At 37.8% G+C, this 20094-nt stretch overlaps 2 protein-coding genes across 2 annotated transcripts; both read left to right on the top strand.

The window, feature by feature from the left end:
• Nucleotides 1–341: 341 nt before the first annotated feature.
• Nucleotides 342–1343, top strand: LOC308525470 (olfactory receptor 52A5-like; the record flags this gene model as incomplete). Its single annotated transcript, XM_081100287.1, has 1 exon — nt 342–1343. The coding sequence occupies one exon, from the start codon at nt 342–344 to the stop codon at nt 1341–1343; it is 1002 nt and encodes a 333-aa protein (XP_080956413.1).
• A 9751-nt stretch (nt 1344–11094) lies between these two features.
• Nucleotides 11095–12045, top strand: LOC308524084 (olfactory receptor 52A5-like; the record flags this gene model as incomplete). The annotated part of the gene is made up of 1 exon (XM_081098236.1): nt 11095–12045. The coding sequence occupies one exon, from the start codon at nt 11095–11097 to the stop codon at nt 12043–12045; it is 951 nt and encodes a 316-aa protein (XP_080954362.1).
• Between the last annotated feature and the right edge of the window lie 8049 nt (nt 12046–20094).

The following is a 20094-nucleotide window of genomic DNA, read 5'->3' as shown; positions in this document are numbered from 1 at the left end:
ATAGTGAGAGTGTTTGTGCCTGTTACTGTCTAAATGTATGAGAGAGAGCGAGAGAGAGAGAAATGCAGACAGCACAAAGAGAAAAAGAGAGGTAAAAAGTGAAGGGGGAGAAAAAATACAGCAGCGGTTGAAATCTGATAAAAATTATCCAGGAAGCCTATATCTGCATTCTTGGACACAATGGCCCCATCAAAGTGAGTATGTCTCACAAAATGCTATTTGAAATCACATTATTATATAATCAGATTATTATTATATAAATCTAGGTAAGAACAGAAAACAGAAGAGAGATAACCCACACTGCCACCTTGAATCAGAAGCTCTAAAGCAGAGAGTTCACCATGTTCAAGCTCAATGGCACAGTCTTCATGCCCTCGGTGCTGACACTGGTGGGGATCCCTGGTCTGGAGTCTGTTCAGGCCTGGATTGGCATCCCTTTCTGTGCCATGTACATCGTTGCTCTGTTTGGGAATTCTCTGATCCTGGTCATCATCAAATCTGAGCGCAGCCTCCATGAGCCCATGTATCTCTTCCTGGCAATGCTTGGAGCCACAGACATTGCTCTCAGTACCTGCATCCTGCCAAAAATGCTAGGAATATTCTGGTTTCATCTGTTAAAGATACACTTTGATGCCTGTCTCTTGCAAATGTGGCTTATTCACACCTTCCAGGCCATTGAATCAGGTATTCTGCTGGCCATGGCCCTGGACCGCTATGTGGCAATCTGTCATCCTCTGAGACATGCAACCATTTTTACCCACCAACTTCTCACTCAGATTGGAGTTGGGGTGACACTCAGAGGAGCCCTTCTTGTGACTCCTAGTATCATCCTCATCAAATGCCGGTTGAAGTATTACTGGACCACTGTGGTCTCCCATTCATACTGTGAGCACATGGCCATCGTGAAATTGGCAGCAGAAGATACTAGAATCAACAAGATCTATGGTCTGTTTGTGGCTTTCAGTGTACTTGGCTTTGATATAATCTTTATCACACTATCTTACATTCAAATATTTATAACCGTCTTCAGTCTGCCTCAGAAGGAAGCCAGGCTGAAAGCCTTTAACACCTGCATTGCTCACATTTGTGTCTTCCTTGAGTTTTATCTGCTGGCTTTCTTCTCCTTCTTTACACACAGGTTTGGCTTCCACATTCCACCTTACGTTCATATTCTTCTGTCCAACCTTTACCTGCTCGTCCCACCATCGCTCAATCCTATTGTGTATGGTGTGAAGACCAAACAGATTCGAGACCGAGTGTCCCACATTTTTCATTCTAAACATGCCTCTGGATTTCTTATTAATCTTTTATCAAATAACAAAATTTTACATGAGAAACATTAGTTTTTGGTGAGATTCTGTGCTTTAGAAAGTTCATTGTATGCTAAAATATAAAGTTCTGGGTTTGTATTAGAGATAGTAAAGCTATGATTACTTAAATAATTTCTTTTGTTATAAATTCAGAATTATTTGGAACATATATTTAGCCAATAAGTGACAAAAGAATAAATTATGAATACTTGTTTGTAGTTAAATCAGCTTTTAGTAAAGTACATTCTGTAAAAGCACAACTAAATATTAATATTTTAGCCTCCGTTTAAAAATATCAAGTGACATTGATACCACTGCATAGGAAATAGTATAAAGTGTTAGAATGTGGTGTACATGAAATAAAATTACTAGTATATATAATTGTTTATGATCATACTCATTATAATCTTTATCATTAAGGCTCTAAAATCTTTAATTTGTGATGATCAATTATACTAGTACCTTATGTGGATTTACAATTTATCCATTGAAATGTATTTATGATTACTTGTTTTCGATATAATATTTGCATAGCATATTAAAAAGACATATATTTTATTATCATATAATTGAAGTACAAATTTGACTTTGAATTTAAGACAAAGGATGAAGTAGATATGAAATAAGTTTTAACATTTTTTTGTGCTAAGATATCATATATAAGATTTTTTTTTTCAATAAAAGCAAGTTCTACCCATCTGGCATGACTCAGTGTTAGAGCCTCGACCTATGAACCAGGAGGTTATGGTTCTATTCCCAGCATCCTCTCCTTCATTCTGTATGTTGTTTTCTGGTTTGTATATTTTCTATTCCACCTGCCCAGGTTGCAAGCTCAATCCCCAGTCTGGGGTGAGCAAGAGGCAGCTGATCAATGATTCACTCTCATCATTGATGTTTCAATCTCTCTTTCCCTCTCAATTTTTATTGACTTTAATCAATAAAAATATATAAAAAATAAAAGCAAGTTCTATAACTACAGTTTATGCAGTTGTTTCTTTATGGGAGAACATACATATTTTACTTATATTCATTGTTTTGTTGTTATTTTTGTGTTTCCTTGGAAGTTATATCTAAAATAATAGTCACACATACTAGATGTATATATTAGAAATGGCAGTAAAGTTTATTAGACTTTTACCTTAAATAAGTATTGTAAATGTGTTTGTGGAGTTAAGAAAAAAAATGATTCTTATCAAAAACTTAAATATAAAGTTTAAGTATAATACAGTGCAGGCTCATACAGACAATTATACAGGGAGGTTAGTGACTTTGACCTAATATACAGTGAACCGATAGCAAATGGTAGCATTTGGGATATTTGCATCCTCTCCTTCATTCTATATGCTGTTTTCTGGTTTGTATGTTTTCATCACATTCTTTATATAAGTTTGACATGTTGCCATTTTGTGTAGTTGATGAAACATACTGCCAGAGGGGGTAAGGGCAAAAAGTAGCAGTTTCCTCTTATGAATATGTTCAGGTTTTGTAATAGATTTTTCATGTGGAGCCATGGTCATCTGTCCTACACAATGTTGTGTGAGGTTTTCACCATTAACACCGCACTCACCATCCTTTAATTCCAAATGTGACCAATGATCTCCATAATGACAAAGGCCAGATTATTTTTACTGGACAACTTTGTTATATACCTAATTGTAATTTTGTCCTTGATGCTCTCTTCTCATTTTGGTCTTAAGACCTTACTCCTGAAAGTGTTTCTATTTTTATTTTTTTCTCACTCTTATTTTAATGTTTATCTAGTAGAAATGACTTACTATTCTTCACATGGTAAAAATCATCTTTATTCTTGAAGACTAAGCTCAGACTTTTCTTGGCATCTCTTCTAGAATGCTTTAACAGGTTTCCTCGTGGGTTCAGTTCTTTATACAGCTTCCAAACTATATAATATTAAAATGTAGCTTTAGAATTGGGGATTTTTGATGTATATTTAGTGATTTAATATTTTATTACCAGTCTCTTGTAACATTTTGCCGAGTGTATGGTAATAAAAATGCCCTATGACTTGAACATTTTTGTTTATACTGGTCTCAGTAAAAATGTGTTGTATTCTGATTTGAAAGGTGATTGAAATGAGGAAATACATGCAAAAATACCCTGACCTTATGGAAATGTATAACAAATAACATAGGACTTCCTAATATAAACATTGAATTGGCAGCTATAAAAAGAAATTTAGAAAAAGGACATTGTCTAAATCATCTTAATATCACCTGTATCTAGTATAATGCCAATGGCGGTATATACAGACTAAGATTTTGTCCAATAAATACAATAATAAAAATCCATTAATTAATTTAGTTTTATTCTCATATCAGCCCTATAAAGCATTTAAGTCATATTAGAATTGAACCTGAAAACTGAGATTAATCAGATGCCTGTTTCTCACCTCCAGTATGGAAATTACAAATGTCAAAAAGTAGTACAATAAAACTTGTATTTGGGAATTTCAAATAAAGGATCATTTAACACTTGAGGTTTTAAATATATATGTTGCGGATGTGTATTGTGTGGGTGTGGATGTGGATATATATTTCCAAGATCCTTGTCCTCTGAGAGATACTTTTGAATAGTCATTTCCTGATAGCAATGAAACTAAACAATGCCTTCACTTCTCTGCCAAGCACATTCTAATTGTCACAAGGTAGAAAGGCTTTGAAAGTTTTTCAAATTTCATTCTAGTGATTTTGAGTTCATCCTAGGAGCTACTATTATTAGATTTAGCACCTCAATATCATAAACTTTCCTTGTAACTGTATAATCTCAAAGTTGATGGAACTGCCTTGAAGATAGAGACACCATATGAATTACCTTTGTGTTTTCAGTGCTGTATAAAAAAATGATGGGGGTCTCATTGAAAAAACACAACCTCACTAACAGTGTGCTCTGTTGATCCTGAACAGTACCAAATTTCCTACAAGGTTTTAACAACTCTAGTTATCCAAATCCACAGTATATTTTCTGATCTCACACACATGCAAGAATAATCTTGCCATCCCTACTGCCTCAGCTGGGTTGTCATGTGCATCTTGAGGCACTTTAAGGTGGCATAGTTTTGAATAAAACTAATTATCACTTAGTATTTTTAGTTTCACACATCCATATTTAAATATTATCTTACCAAAAAACTAAAAAATTATATTTTATTTTTCATTTATATAAAATTATGCCTAAATACAATATTCAAACCAAGCCATGGCCTAAATTTCCATTTTCCCAAATGTTCAACATGGTATCTCTATGGTACTCTAAGAGAGGTATGGATTATTCAGATAAATAGTATACCAACTGTTAAAATATGTAAAAATAAATGGGACTGCATAAAACTAAACTGAATAATTTAGGAAACCTCAAATACAGCATAAGATTCATTTTTTTTGTTTGTTTTTTTAAAATATACTTTTATTGATTTTTACAGAGAGGAAGGGAGAGGGATAGAGAGTTAGGAACATTGATGAGAGAGAAACATCAATCAGCTGCCTCCTGCACACTCCTTACTGGGGATATGCCCGCAACCAAGGTACATGCCCTTGACCAGAATCGAACCTGGGACCCTTCAGTCTGCACGCTGACACTCTATCCACTGAGCCAAACCGGTCAGGGCAGATTCATTTGTTTTTTACTTTGCAGATGCCTTTTTCAAATATATTTCTGTAAAAGATTGGGAAGACAGACAATAAACCCTGGAAATATTCTGCACTCTGATTCAGTGTCTTTAATTTCTCATCCTATATAATAAAAGGGCAAATTGCTAATTAGATAAAGACAAAGTCATTCCAGATCTCTGTCCTTCCTTCCGGACCCTCTAGCTCCTTGGGCGGGCTGCGGCCACAATATCCAGGAAGCCTCTTCAGCTGCAAGGGTGGATGCCAGGCAGCCACCCGCAGTTAGGGGCAATCAGGAAGGCAGGCAGAGTGGTTAGGGACGATCAGGCAGGCAGGCAGTCGAGCAGTTAGGAGCCAGAGGTCCTGGATTGTGAGAGGATATCTGACTGCCGGTTTAGGCCCAATCCATTAGGTCTAAACTGGCAGTCGGACATCCCCTGACGGGTCCCAGATTGTGAGAGGATGCAGGCCAGGCTGAGGGACCCCTCCTCCCTGTGCACAAATTTCATGCACCGGGCCTCTAGTAACATTATAAAGAAGTGGAGACTGAAAATTTTGTATTATGAAAGAAAAGTCATTCTTGGAAATATAAACATGTTTCAAGAACAGTTTTTCATTGTCCTTTAGTAAAATAAAAATTCAAATAAGTTAATTTTTGTTTCTAGGTACAATAAAAATCCAAGAGTTCATTCATCTTTTAAAATAATTTCCTGTACTTATTAAAACTTTCAAAATGCTTACAATTTACTTGGTTGGTACTTGACTTTTCTTGAAAGTGTCAAAGAGTAATATTTGAAAATTAAGAAATGCCTCGAAAATTAAAGAATTTTAATTCAATACACATATTTGCTACCATTTATTTGGTTCTGTATTGTCTTCACTTTCTTATATTATATATGATAGATTAACAGTTCTGAGAATAATTGTTTCCATAAAAGATGGAAATGTTGTTTAGAGAAAAAATCTATGGGGTCAAAATAGGTATCTCAAACATGTTTAGATTAGCTCCAGTTAGGGGAGGGTGCTCTACTTTTACTTCTTTTAGCTTCATAAAGTTAAATAATGAATCTCTGAGAATACTTGGAATGGGGTGCCTGGATTGGCACTTGCTTCTTCTTCCCAATATTTGTGCATTCATTTTTAGAAGCCATTGAAATCTAAAAAAAAATTATATTGAATATGATGACATGCCTTGATATGTTTCCTATTAACTCCATTCCTCAGGAGAATTGCATCATAACCTTACCCAACTGCTAATATTATATTTGTCCTCTATTTGTCTCATTGAAAACAATTTCTTTATAACTGCATATATAGCTACATTAGCAGGTCAAGGCAGGCACATAAAAAGATTGAAGAATTGAGCTTGTGAGTATTTTTTTTAGGGGATTCTAAGATCTACACAGAGAAATATTAAGACAGGATCTATGGGGACTGTGGGAAATTGCAGCCTATAATTATGCATGATGGGTCACTCTTATGAAATGCTAAAAGGAGAATGATACTTAGGTTGTCAGGATTTCACCTAAGACATGAGAGGGTAAACAAGTAGTACTGAGTTCCTCTTGGTCTAGTTAGCACTTTTACCATTTGTTTTCCTTGTCATATATGGTGTATCTTTTTATATCTTTAACTACAGCAAGTATATCTCCTGACTTAGGTGAGTATTTGAATATAATACTAAAAGATAAACAGAGGAAGCTTATATGTTAAGATACTTAGATTCTAAGCACTTTTCTTAGATTTATTCTTCACGTTTGCTAATTGGCACACTCCTCCATACAGATATACACCTGAAAACAGAGCAAGTGAATTTGCATCTGTTAAGTTTTATGTGTTTTTTTATATTACACAGATACAGATAAAATATTGATTAATTTCTAGTAAGGTGTATTTAATAGTCATATATTGAGGACATAAATAAAAAATTTGAATTTTGTCTAGAATATTAGGAGATTCTTTATACAGAAGGTAATGTTTGAGTTGAGAGTTTAATAATAAATTAGTAATTGTCAGATGGGAAAGACAAGGAGGAGCCAGAGAAAGCCTAAAGGAAGGATTAGAAGCACAGAAAGTATAAGAAAACAGTTGTAGAATTCTAAGTTAGTTTACAGAATTCTAGTATACATTTTACTATGACTGACAGTTTTGTAAGGTTGTGTAATTTTATAAGTAATATTAATAGCATATATGAAAATTGTATCTCCTATTGCTAAGTATTTAGTTACTGAAAATATGGCTGGATTTGAAGAAATGATGGGCTGCTCAATTTTCTTCTAGAGAAACTGAGGTCTCCCCCCCATATGTAATCCTATATAATAGAAGCCTAATATGCAAATTGACCCAAGGGCAGAATGACCAGTCAGTGGGGGGAGGGGGCCGGCAAGTGGGCAGCACCAGGCCAGCCAAGGTGGGTGCCAACGGGCAGAAGGATGGCGATTGGGAGGTGGTGGTGACCTAGGGTAGTGGAGGGGTGATGGGGGTGGGGGGTCAGGGCTGGCTGCTCACCAGGCTGGCCCCATCCCCTATTGCCCCACTGGTTGCCTACTGCAGAGGGAGGCCAGACTGTGGCTAAGGTATGCTACCCAAAGGGCTCCTGGTCTGCGAGAGGGTGCAGGCCGGGCTGAGGGACCCTTTCAGAATGCACAGATTTTCGTGCACTGGGCCTCTAGTTATACATAATAAAGGGTCTCTTTATAGGAGTCCAGAACCTATTGAAATATATTGTCTATATGACTGGCAAGTGATATTAAGTAGAAACTTGAATCTAAAGTCCAAATTTGATTTTCACTACTTCTCCCTGCTCCCTGAAGTAGAGACACTTCACCAAGATGGAACTGTTTAAGAAGCAGGTTAGTGTATGTGTCCAATGTTCAGGATAGATTTTTGTAGAGGCAATATTTATTTACTCTTAACCAGTGGTTAGTGACACTATGGACCACGCAATATTGCTGGGCAGCGGATATATAAAATGAATGTAAAGAGAAACATGGAGAGGAATATAGTCCTCAATGGAATTCACAGTATCAGCAGTGTAAAGGGTGTCAGATAGAGCAACATAAAAAGGGTATTTTGAGAAAGGAAGAAAAACAGGATAGAAATAAAACATGAGTTTTATAAAGAAAATGATGAAAAACACTGCACAAATATCAACTTAGAAGAGACCTTTAAACAGTTCATTTTGTTTGGATAGAATTTCATTTTTTTTTTCAGAATAATAAATTTTAAAAAGATATGGATGCAAAGGCTTATGTCAATGGTTTTAAAAAGTCTCTTAAACTGATTAGCAAAATATTGCAAGTTATCACTCAGAATTATAGAGGTAATTAAAATGACATAGAGAATATTAGCAAGAGGAAATAACAGCACCTCTTATAAGAAAATGTGTTTAAACCTAAAATATATATTATCAGAAAGAAAATAATTGGTAAATGAGTACATAAGGAAAATGCAGGTTTTGGGGGGAGGGGATGTGAAAGGTTATAAACAACCAAACCCATCTAATCTCTAGAATAGGAGTAAGGAATGATAAATAGATATCAGAACTTAATTAGGAAAACTAGCTGGAAGAGACTTCTTCTGTACTGGGGTAGAGAATGGCAGAGAGAGAAAAAAATGGAGCTAGAAAAATTTTAACAAATGTCTTACAACTGCTAGAGATAAGTTATCACAGAGTTTAAGAAAAGGAGGAATGTATGAATAGAAATAACTGGAAACGGCTATAGAATTCAGAGCTGCATAAGTTTAGTGGCAACCTTTCCAGAATTACGTTTTTTTTTCTAATATTATTAATTTATTTGTTGGATAAAATAAATATATAGATTATATTGTGAGATTTTCAGTTACATGGTGGTAGATAATTAAAGGAACAGGATATTGTGGCAAAGGACTAGTTAATATATTATAATGAATAAAATGTTAGAGAAGAATGTGAATCAGGAAGATGTAGCAATGGCAGCAATGGTAAACGAAGAGAATATGGGTCTCACATTAAGAACTTCTATGAAAGTATGGGGAGTTGAAAATAGAATTAATAAGTAAGAGGTAAATGGTCAGAGGGCTTGGTGCATTTCTTCACTAGCAAAGATTAGTGGTTATTAGGAAAAAACAAACAAACAAACAATCAAACAAACAAACAAGCAACCTTTTGAACTTATAGCCCTAAGAGGCTAAGGGAGCAATGTAGTAGACCATATTATTGGCTCATTTAAAATTGGATGTCCATGGTTCCTGAAAATAATTTCATACAACCCTTTTGAAAAAAGAGAGTCTGTGGCCACACTACATAAGTAAAAAATGAACACCAAACTAGGTGGAATGACAGAGTGCTAGGAGGAATTTGGAGTAGTCCTTTAACAAATCTCTCTAAACTATTTTATAAAAATAAAAACTGACTCATCAGATGTGTACCTCTTGGTGTAGGCACAAAAAGTGAAGTGATCAAAAGTAAATGTTTCTTAAAGAACAATATGAATTATAATGTTTATGAGTTTTTTCCAAAAATAAGATTCTAAGATACTGGGGGTAATAAATCTTCATCAGAGTAGAAATGAGCTTTCTCTTTGATATTAAATCATCCTCAGAAGAAAGCTTCCTTCAGGTGGTGTTGACTCTTGTATGATGTGGTCACAGACCCACTCTGGCTCTGTCACAGCTAATAGAGGCTATCAAAGACAGTGATCAGCAGGTGTGAAAAATTCAATATGAACAGGTGAGAACATTATTCTGAAAACCAACATTTTTTCTTTTCACTTTGAAGAGAAAGAAGAATCAGTACATACTACTGATACTTGAAATGAGCCTGATTCTACAAATTTTCTAAATACTGGTGTGTGTGTGTGTGTGTGTGTGTGTGTGTGTGTGTGTGGTGAGATGATAACTGATAGCCAGGGTTAGGAGGAAAGAATTAATGAGAAGAATGGCAAAGATCAGAAATAGAATAATTATATCAATCCAGAGAGTTAAGAAATAGGATTGTCCATGTAGATTCAAGGAATATATGAGAGCTAAACTGATAGGAGGACAACTAATTAGTGATTACATATTATCTGCATCCTGGATTACTCAGTAATCACTTAAACCATTGCTTACAACAGTAGAGAAGTGAGCTTTTCAATGTATTGATTCTTCAAAACTGAAATAATCTTAAAGGAAACCATCTAACTTTTGCATGTATGTGCATTTAATATCTCTTTACAGAAATATACATTCAGAATTAGATTCATATTTTTGTTGAAATTCAAGAAACAAGCAGATATTTTTTTCATGTATCTTCATCTTGCCTTAGTAGCCTTTCTGAGTAGAGGCCCTTGGAGTAGAATTAAATGGATTTAGAAAAATAACCAAAAAAGTTATTGCAAATATAAATAAATCTTTTTTATCACACAGCAAGATCATTATTAGCTTTGAAGCATAGACTCTGGATGCATGATATAGTGTAATCATAAGACCAAATATTCTTGTGTAAAATTGAAGTGCAAAATAGTCAAATGAGTTCAGCTTCATGTTTTGATAATTTCTGTAGCTTTGCTGTTTGTTTATCCACACCCTGCACAGAGCCCCAGCTATAGAAGATACCCAATAAAAGAATATTGACCTTAAGTTGTGTGCCTAATTTCAATATGTGAGAGAAAAGTAAACTTCCAAGGAATTGTACTAATGCTTAAATATGAGAATTGCCAGCAAATATATATTTGGATCATAGACTACTCATACATAGCCGAATAAATGGAAACAGAGTTGTTTAATAGTATCCAAAGGTGCTTGTAAAATACATTAAAATATATTAAAAAGTATTTATTTTAATCAGAAATCAAACCATTAACGGAAGAAATATAATTAGTATTTAATATTGCAGAGTATATTTGACATTCCATATTCTTAGTTTTGATGTTTACTGATTTATTGTACTAAAATAATATTGAATAATATTAGCTTTTGTATACATATGAAAAATAGATACATTATTAATTAATCAGATTGTGATAAAAAAACTTTCTAGATGAACAACTGAAACAAATTTTAATATATGGTTGTTTCTATTAGGTAAAATATTTTCCAGTTCAGATTTTGTAGAAATCTAGGTGAGAACAGAAAATAGAAGAAAGATAATACACTGACACCTTGAATCAGAAGTTCTAAAGCAGGGAGTCTAAGCCATCATGTTCAAGCTCAATGGCACAGTCTTCATGCCCTCGGTGCTGACACTGGTGGGGATCCCTGGTCTGGAGTCTGTTCAGGCCTGGATTGGCATCCCTTTCTGTGCCATGTACATCGTTGCTCTGTTTGGGAATGCTCTGATCCTGGTCATCATCAAATCTGAGCGCAGCCTCCACGAGCCCATGTATCTCTTCCTGGCAATGCTTGGAGCCACAGACATTGCTCTCAGTACCTGCATCCTGCCAAAAATGCTAGGAATATTCTGGTTTCATCTGCCCAAGATACACTTTGATGCCTGTCTCTTGCAAATGTGGCTTATTCACACCTTCCAGGCCATTGAATCAGGTATTCTGCTGGCCATGGCCCTGGACCGCTATGTGGCAATCTGTCATCCTCTGAGACATGCAGCCATTTTTACCCACCAACTTCTCACTCAGATTGGAGTTGGGGTGACACTCAGAGGAGCCCTTCTTGCGACTCCTAGTATCATCCTCATCAAATGCCGGTTGAAGTATTACTGGACCACTGTGGTCTCCCATTCATACTGTGAGCACATGGCCATCGTGAAATTGGCAGCAGAAGATACCAGAATCAACAAGATCTATGGTCTGTTTGTGGCTTTCAGTATACTGGGCTTTGATATCATCCTCATCACAGTATCCTACATTCAAATATTTATAACCGTCTTCAGTCTGCCTCAGAAGGAAGCCAGGCTGAAAGCCTTTAACACCTGCATTGCCCACATTTGTGTCTTTCTTGAGTTTTATCTGCTGGCTTTCTTCTCCTTCTTTACCCACAGGTTTGGCTTCCACATTCCGCCTTATGTTCATATTCTTCTGTCCAACCTTTACCTGCTTGTCCCACCATTGCTCAACCCTATTGTGTATGGTGTGAAGACCAAACAGATTCGAGATCGAGTGTCCCACATTTTTCATTCTAAGAATGCCTCTTGATTTCTTATTAATCTTTTTTCAAATATCAATAATTTTACATAAGAAACACTAGGTTTTTGGTGAGATTCTGTCCTTTATATAGTTTATTATATGTTAAAATCTAAAGTTCTAGGTATCCTTTAGAGACAGAAAGGATTTGATTCCTTAAATAATTTCTTTTGTTAGAAATTTAGATTTGGAGCATATGTTTAGCCAATAAATGACATAAAAAAATTATGAATACCTGTTTGTAGTTAAATCAGATTTTAGTAAAGTACATTCTATAAAAGCACAACTAAATATTAATGTTTTAGCCTCTGATTAAAAATATCAAATGACAATTAGAAGAAAAAAAGGTGGCCGAATTGGCTAATGTGTTGTGCACCTACTGCTGTGACAGTCCTGGAAAAGCAACTAAATTGGAAATCATCCACCCAGTATTAACAAGTTAGATTAACAAGCTGAGAAGACAATTTGCAACCAGGAGGGGCAGAGGACACTTGGGGAATGGTAAGAAAGGGGATCTGGGCTAGAGAGTGATACACAACCAGTGGGCTGAGAGGGTGAGGAGGAAGCTGCACTGCACTGAAGCCCCTTCCCTTGGGGACAGGTGTAACATTCAACTGTGGAGAGGAAAAGTCACAGGGCTGCTTACAGCTGGGGAATCTAGATCTAAGACCATAGATGAGAAAGGCTGTGTTCAGAAAGGCGGCCTGATAAAGCAGTGCTGGCAGGAGAGAAACTAGCAGTTTTGTGGTTGTTTTGCCTTTGTTTTGTCCTTGCTTTCTGCTAAACCCAGTTCATAGGACCTTTCAGTTACGCACACTCACCTGAGGCTGTGGCATAGATCGAGGCACATATTTGTGGAGCCTGAGAAGAGGCTGTGGGGGGAAGTAGGACAGGGAGACATGACCAGAAATCCAGCATTGGGATACTTGTAAACTTCCAAACCTAAGTGGCCATTTTTCTGCTGAAGAGCCAGCTCCTCCTAGTAGCCTCAAGACAGGTAATACAGTGTATCGTCTCCCCCCAACCCCCTCACACCTCCATTTGAACTACACAAAGGGAACAAAGGCTCTGAATAGCCTCAAAGAGCTCTCAGTGGCTGGGTTGGAAGAGAGGCCAGTTCAGCCCCAATATTCTGGAAACCAGACTGATTGACAACTCCAGGTTGCCAGCCAATGCCATTAGTCTCCATACAAAGAACTCTGACCAATAAGGACAGAGTAATACTTTGGGCCATTGCAGAAGAGTAGCTCTGGGTTAGGGATGAAATAACTATCTGATTCTTAGAGAGCGAAACAGCATCACCCCCACCTAAAGCCCTGTAGAAAACAAAAGCTTGAGTGATTAAGATTGACAGCTGGCAGACAGGCAAAGTGGGAAGATTGGTCCTGCCTGCTTGCAGCCAAGGCCTGTGGAGACAGGCAGGAACAAAGGAGTGGTGGATCGCATGGAGCTTCAGCACTGTGCTAAATGCCAAAGACAGTTCCTAACTACAGGAGGCCCAGAATTGGCAGACAAAACAGAAAAAAGGGGTCCTAAACCAGTAACCATGGGGCATTAAAAGTTGGCTGAAGTGAACGACACTTCACGTTTTTAATTTTTTAAATTAATTTATTCTTCAATTTTTCTAGTATTATTTTTTCTTTATTCGATTTTTATTTTTATTGCTATTTTATTTTATCTTCTTCTTTTTTTTCCCCATCTTTGTTTCTTGCTTCTCCCTTTTCCAGATTATTTTTTTTCTTTTCCTGTCCCCACTTTAGTTTATCTCTTTCCTTTCTTTTTACTTCTTGTTGAAAATTGATCTTCTTTATCTGCTGTATTAATTTATTATTATTGTAGTCTTTGTTAGCTTATTCAAATATCTAGTTTATTCCACCCTGCTACTACTCCATCCACCCTTCTCTTTTCTCTTTCCTTGCTAGTCAAACATTTTTGTCTCTCCTATCTTGCTCTTTTCTTCTCCTAATTATTAAACTCATTTCACTACCTAAATTAAAGCCTATATGCTATCTCCTTTAGTCTCTTTTTCAATAAATAAATAAATTTAAAAAATTTTAATTTTAAAATATGTTTTAATTTTATTTATTTATTTATTTATTTTTAATTTATTGCTTAAAGTATTACAAAGGGTATTACATATGTGTCCATTTTATCCCCCCGCCCTAGACAGTCCCCTAGCCTCCCCTATCCCCCAGTGTCTTATGTCCATTGGTTATGCTTATATGCATGTATACAAGTCCTTTAGTTGATCTCTTACCCCACTACCTCCTGCCCACCAACCCTCCCCGGCCTTCCCGCTGCAGTTTGACAATCTGTTTGAGGCAGCTCTGCCTCTGTATCTATTATTGTTCAAAAGTTTATAATGGTCTCTATTATCCATGAATGAGTGAGATCATGTGGTATTTTTCCTTCATTGACTGGCTTATTTCACTTAGCATAATGCTCTCCAGTTCCTCCATGACGTTGCAAATGGTAAGAGTTCCTTCATTTTTAGAGGAGCATAGTATTCCATCATGTAGATGTACCACAGTTTTCTAATCCATTCATCTACTGATGGGCACTTAGGCTGCTTCCAGATCTTAGCTATGGTGAATTGTGCTGCTATGAACATAGGGGTGCATATATCCTTTCTGATTGGTGTTTCTGGTTTCTTGGGATATATTCCTAGAAGTGGGATCACAGGGTCAAATGGGAGTTCGATTTTCAGTTTTTTAAGGAAACTCCATACTGTCTTCCATAGTGGCTGCACCAGTCTACATTCCCACCAGCAGTGCACAAGTGTTCCTTTTTCTCCACATCCTCTCCAGCACTTGTCGTTTGTTGATTTGTTGATGATAGCCAGTCTGACAGGTGTGAGATGGTACCTCATTGTTGTTTTGATTTGCATCTCTCGGATGATTAGTGACTTTGAGCATGTTTTCAAATGTCTCTTGGCTTTCTGAATGTCCTCTTTTGAAAGGTGTCTATTTAGATCCTTTGCCCATTTTTTGATTGGATTGTTTATCTTCCTTTTGTTGAGTTGCATGAGTTCCTTATAAATTTTGGAGATTAGGCCCTTATCAGATATGACATTGGCAAATATGTTTTCCCACACAGTGGGTTTTCTCGTTGTTTTGTTGATGGTTTCTTTTGCTGTGCAGAAGCTTTTTATTTTGATGTAGTCCCATTTGTTCATTTTCTCTTTAGTTTCAAGTGCCCTAGGAGCTGTATCAGTGAAGAAATTGCTTTTGTTTTTTCCTTCTTTATCCACTCATTCATTTTTTTACCACCTCTATACTAAACTGTGTCCATACACTATTAACCCAATTCCTTAATCTTTTTTTCTGTATTTAACCTCAGCCTCTACAAATTCTGCCCCTTACCCTTTTTCTGTGTGTTTTTTTTTGCATGTGCTTTTTGGTTTATTTTTTGTTTTGTGGTGTTTTCTCCCCATATTCCTTTCTTTTTCTTTCTTTCAATTTTCGATTTTCTTGATATCATTTTTGTTCTCTTTTCTGTCTCCTAATTCTCTTTTCTCTGGTGTAACTTTTATTGAGGTTATAAGTGTCTTGTGTATATTCATGTTCTGTTACTTTTGTGTCGTGTATTGTCGTATTGTATTTTGTGCTGTTCAATCAGCCCCTCCACAATGGTTGTCATGGTGTGATAGGGAGCGATCCACATAATGACACCCTGAGAGGAGACTCTACCCAGTAATGGGCTAATAACATTCAAGACCCAACAACATCAAAAGAACCCAAATATCTCAAGTAGGGGACATTACTAGATACCCAGCCCAGAAGACCTGAGATACTGCATCACTGTACTGAACAAAACATATACTACAAAAGACAAATTCAAAAAATCTAGGTGGCATAGCAGTATGTTCTAATACATAGAAACAGCCACAAAGAAACAGTAGAAATGTGGAGACAAAGAAACAACCCCCATATGAACGAAAATGAGGAATAACTAGAGAAGGAAATAAATTAAATGGAGGCAAGCAATCTGTCAGAAAAAGAATTGAGAGTAATGGTTATAAAGATGCTCAATAGGCTGGATGATAAATTCACCAACATGTATAAGAATCAAGGGATGAAAAGAAAATTTCAGGCAAATAGAAATAAAAAAAAAGCTGGGGTATTAAAATTTATATTTGACAAAATTGGTCTCAAAGTGAAGGCTATAATAAGAGATAAAGAAGGCAGCTTCATAATACTAAAGGGATCGATTCAAAAAGAGGATATAACTCTGTTAAACATATATGCAGCCAATACAGGAGACCCAAATACATTAAAAAAAAAAAAAAACAACCAAAAAACCTTCTGGAAGATATCTAAGGAGAGATATCTAATAGCAATATGATCATTATAGGTGAAAGGGCGAGGTCTATGCCCTCCATCTTACCCTAGCAGCCATGTGCTCGGCAAGGCTTCTTCATGGAAGCCCAAGCCTCTGCTAGTCACGCCCAGGATTTCTTTAAACTAACCAATGGCAATCAAGGGAGGTGCGCGCCATAGATATGACCACATCCTGTGTAACAAGACCCAACTTGTACCTGGCCAATCGGCAGGGCCCACAGTCACCTCTCCTCCCCTTACTCCACCCCCCTATAAAACTCCTCTTCCCACCAAGCTAGCGCTCTCTCTGCCACTTGGCTTGCCGTTGCATCGGTGAGTGTGGTCGGGGAGCCGAACTAGTTCGCATAAAGACTCTCTGCTTTTGCATCAGACTCGGCTGGCTCCCTGTTGGTCTATTGGGGATCTTGAAATCTGGGCATAACAATAGGGGACTTTATTACCCCACTGTCATCTATGGATACATCCTCTAAACAAAAATTCAGCAAAAAAGACAAACAAAAAAACTCCCACTGAAAGGGTGAGGGCTGCACCCTCCATCTTGCCCCAATCCTCCATGTTGGGGCAGCAGCCACATGCTCAGCAGGCACCTTCTTCCAGGAAGCCCAAGCCTCTGCTAGCCAAGCCCAGGATTTCTTTAAACTAACCAATGACAATCAAGGGACGTGTGTGCCATCGATATGACCACATCTTGTGTAACGAGACACCGACTTGCGTCTGGCCAATCAGCAGGGCCCACAGTCACCTCTCCTCCCCTTACTCCACCCCCCTATAAAACTCCTCTTCACACTGGGCTAGGTCTCTCTCTCTGCCACCTGCTGATGTGTCAGTAAGGAGGGTAGGGAAGCCAGACCTGGGTTTGAATAAAAGACTCTTTGCTTTTGCATTGGACATGGCTGGCTCCCTGGTGGTCTTTTGGGGATCCTGAAATCTGGGCATAATACCACCAAACAAAATGGCAATCCTAAATGACTCACTAGACCATATGAATTTAATTGACATCTTTAGAACATTTCACCCTAAAGCCATGGAACATACATTCTTCTCAAGTACACATGGGATATTTTCAAAGATAGACCAGATATTAGGGCACAGGCTAAGTGTCTAAAAATTCAAGAATATTGAAATTATACCAAGCATGTTCTCAGATCACAATGGCATATAATTGGAAATCAATGACAATAAAAATAATAAAAAACAATCAAACAAAAGGAGGCTAAATAACATGCTATTAAACAATAAATGGGTTATCAAAGAGATCAAAGAAGAAATAGAAAATATCCTAGAAATAAATGAAAATGAAAACACACAATCAAAAATCTATAGGGTACAATGAAAGCAGTCCTGAGAGGGACATTCATAGCACTATAGGCCTAGTTAAATGCTGCAATCTTTTCACAGCAAGGGTTGAGGAATATGGAGAAGGGGCTGTGACATAAATGGATAGAGATTAGACAAGGAAAATAAATTTGGAAGGCATTGGGGGAACCAGAGGGAAACCAGCTATCTAGTGGAGTGGCTCCCCAAATGTCTGGACCCACAGTTTTTTATTCACAGTTTTTTATTTTGCCCTTTAGCAAAGCAGATATACATATCAAAGGTAAGGTTTGGTAAACAAAAGGATTATCAGGTTAGGGGAACTGCCCTCTGTTGTTTGGCAGCAGATAATAATATGCAGATCTTCAGCCTTGCTGAAGCTGTCCATCAGCCTTCTGATGAATTTCTCGAATTTATTATGCTAAATACTGTCCTTAGCTCCCAGGATATCCTCTTTTTTGTTTTAATAAATTTAACAAGAATGTATGCCATCTGCAGAGCTCGGGTCCTTTTAAGATTTTTAAATTCAATTCAAAGGACTGAATTCTTTTATGTCCTTTTAAATTGCTGCCAGGCATCAAAGGGATCAGTCTGCAGTAAGCTCCTTTTTGGGCCAACTATTCTTTGAGTACCCTTTCCAATCACTGTCCAACAGGTTGTTTTTTTGTGTGTGGGTTTCCTTCTCAATTACTGTCCAACAGTTTTTTATGGGTTCCCTTCCCAATCACTGTCCCCTGTGACATGACAGCAATGATACTCTAGTTCTGGATGGTGGACAAACAGTGAGCAATGGCAATGCAGGTCTGATCTTCTTTGACTTGTTCCTGGGCAACCTGTAGAAATGCACAGCTAATGCTGACATGGCAAGGTGTCTTTACTATCCCCCATCTCTGGACTGTTTCTCCTCTGTCTTGTCAGCATGTTGCTTGAGGCCACAGTCATCTGTGGCTGGAGTAGTCTGGTCAGTTTCTCTCTCAGATGCATTGCTGTAGGAATCCACACAGGCTTGGAGTTTTCTGAAAATATATAAGCATATCCTAGACCAAAGGTTAATAAAGCGACCTTTCTATAAACTAGACTTGGGATCTTTTCATTTTTCCAAATCATTTTCCTTTGGCTTATTCTGACACCACATGTGTCTTGCTATCAGCATTACAAGTGAAAAATTTCAAGGTGAAAAATTTAAAGTAATTAAGGCTTGATGTAATTTACTTACAGATTACTCTACTATCCCCCTTTTTTGTTTTAAATTGCAAGGAGGACATTTTTTGCTTACTGTACAATATTTTGGCTTTTGAAAATCCAGCAATGTAGCCTTAATAGCTTTTAATTCAATTCTTAGTACAGAAGTATTACTGCTCTGAATTCATTGCATGATAAGTAGCTTTACTATGAGATGAACCATCAGTAAAAAATAGTTAATGCTCCAGGAATAGGTTCCTGCCTAATACAACTAAGTTCCCCTAAATATTTATTTATTTCAATTTACCAATTTAAATCAGTCTGAAAGGAGGCTTATTTTCTAACTTCATTTGTCCTTGGGTGTGGACAGTAAATGGTACTAATTGAATTTCTGCTATCAGTCTTTGAGCACAATGACATAAGCTTTGTTAAGGAGGCAAATGCTAATGATTTACTTTTGCTTTCTGAGGCCTAATACATTACCTTTCAGTTACAGTTCTTCAGATATTTGAAGGAAACCTCCACTTATTTCCTCCCAGAGAAATTTCTAGGCCATATTTAGGAAGTTTCCTTTAAAAACCTTTTTTCTTTCTGAAAGGGCGAGACCTCAACCTAGAGGCCCTGATGCCCAGCGCTCCCCGCAGTCGGTCCTGGCGTTCCCCGAGGCGGGCTCCCGCCAGCCCGTCCCCGCCCGTCTCCCGTCACCGGCGCTGGGTTGGTCGCCCCCGGTCTAGTTTCCTGCCCGGGAAGGCCGAGGGCCGCGGAGAGGGGGCGGGCCCGGGACTCTGGGGGAGCAGGGGCGGCCCGAGCCCCCTCCAGCAGGGGAACGGCGCCCCGGGCTCCTGGGTGCTGGGGAGTGGCCTGTGGCCTTCGGGGGGAAGGACGCCTATCGAAGGGCGAGGACTGCGCCCTCCATCTTGCCCTGGGTCCTCCATTTTTGGGCAGAGCCATGTGCTCGGCGGGGCTTCTTCCCGGAAACCCAAGCCTCTGCTAGCCACACCCAGGATTTCTCTGGAGTAACCAATGATAATCAAGGGAAGTGCATGCCATCACTATGACCACATCCTGTGTAATGAGACACCAACTCGTGCCTGGCCAATCGGCGGGGCCCACAGTCCCCTCTCCTGCACTTACTCCACCCCCCTATAAAACCCACAGTCCCATCAGGCTTCGCTCTCTCTGCCACCTACTGCTATGCCAGTAAGGAGGGCAGGGGAGCCAGACC

The sequence above is a fragment of the Myotis nattereri genome (assembly GCF_964212035.1).
Source record: "Myotis nattereri genome assembly, chromosome: 9".
Classification (NCBI taxonomy): domain Eukaryota; kingdom Metazoa; phylum Chordata; class Mammalia; order Chiroptera; family Vespertilionidae; genus Myotis; species Myotis nattereri.
This window is presented reverse-complemented; position numbering and strand designations above follow the sequence as displayed.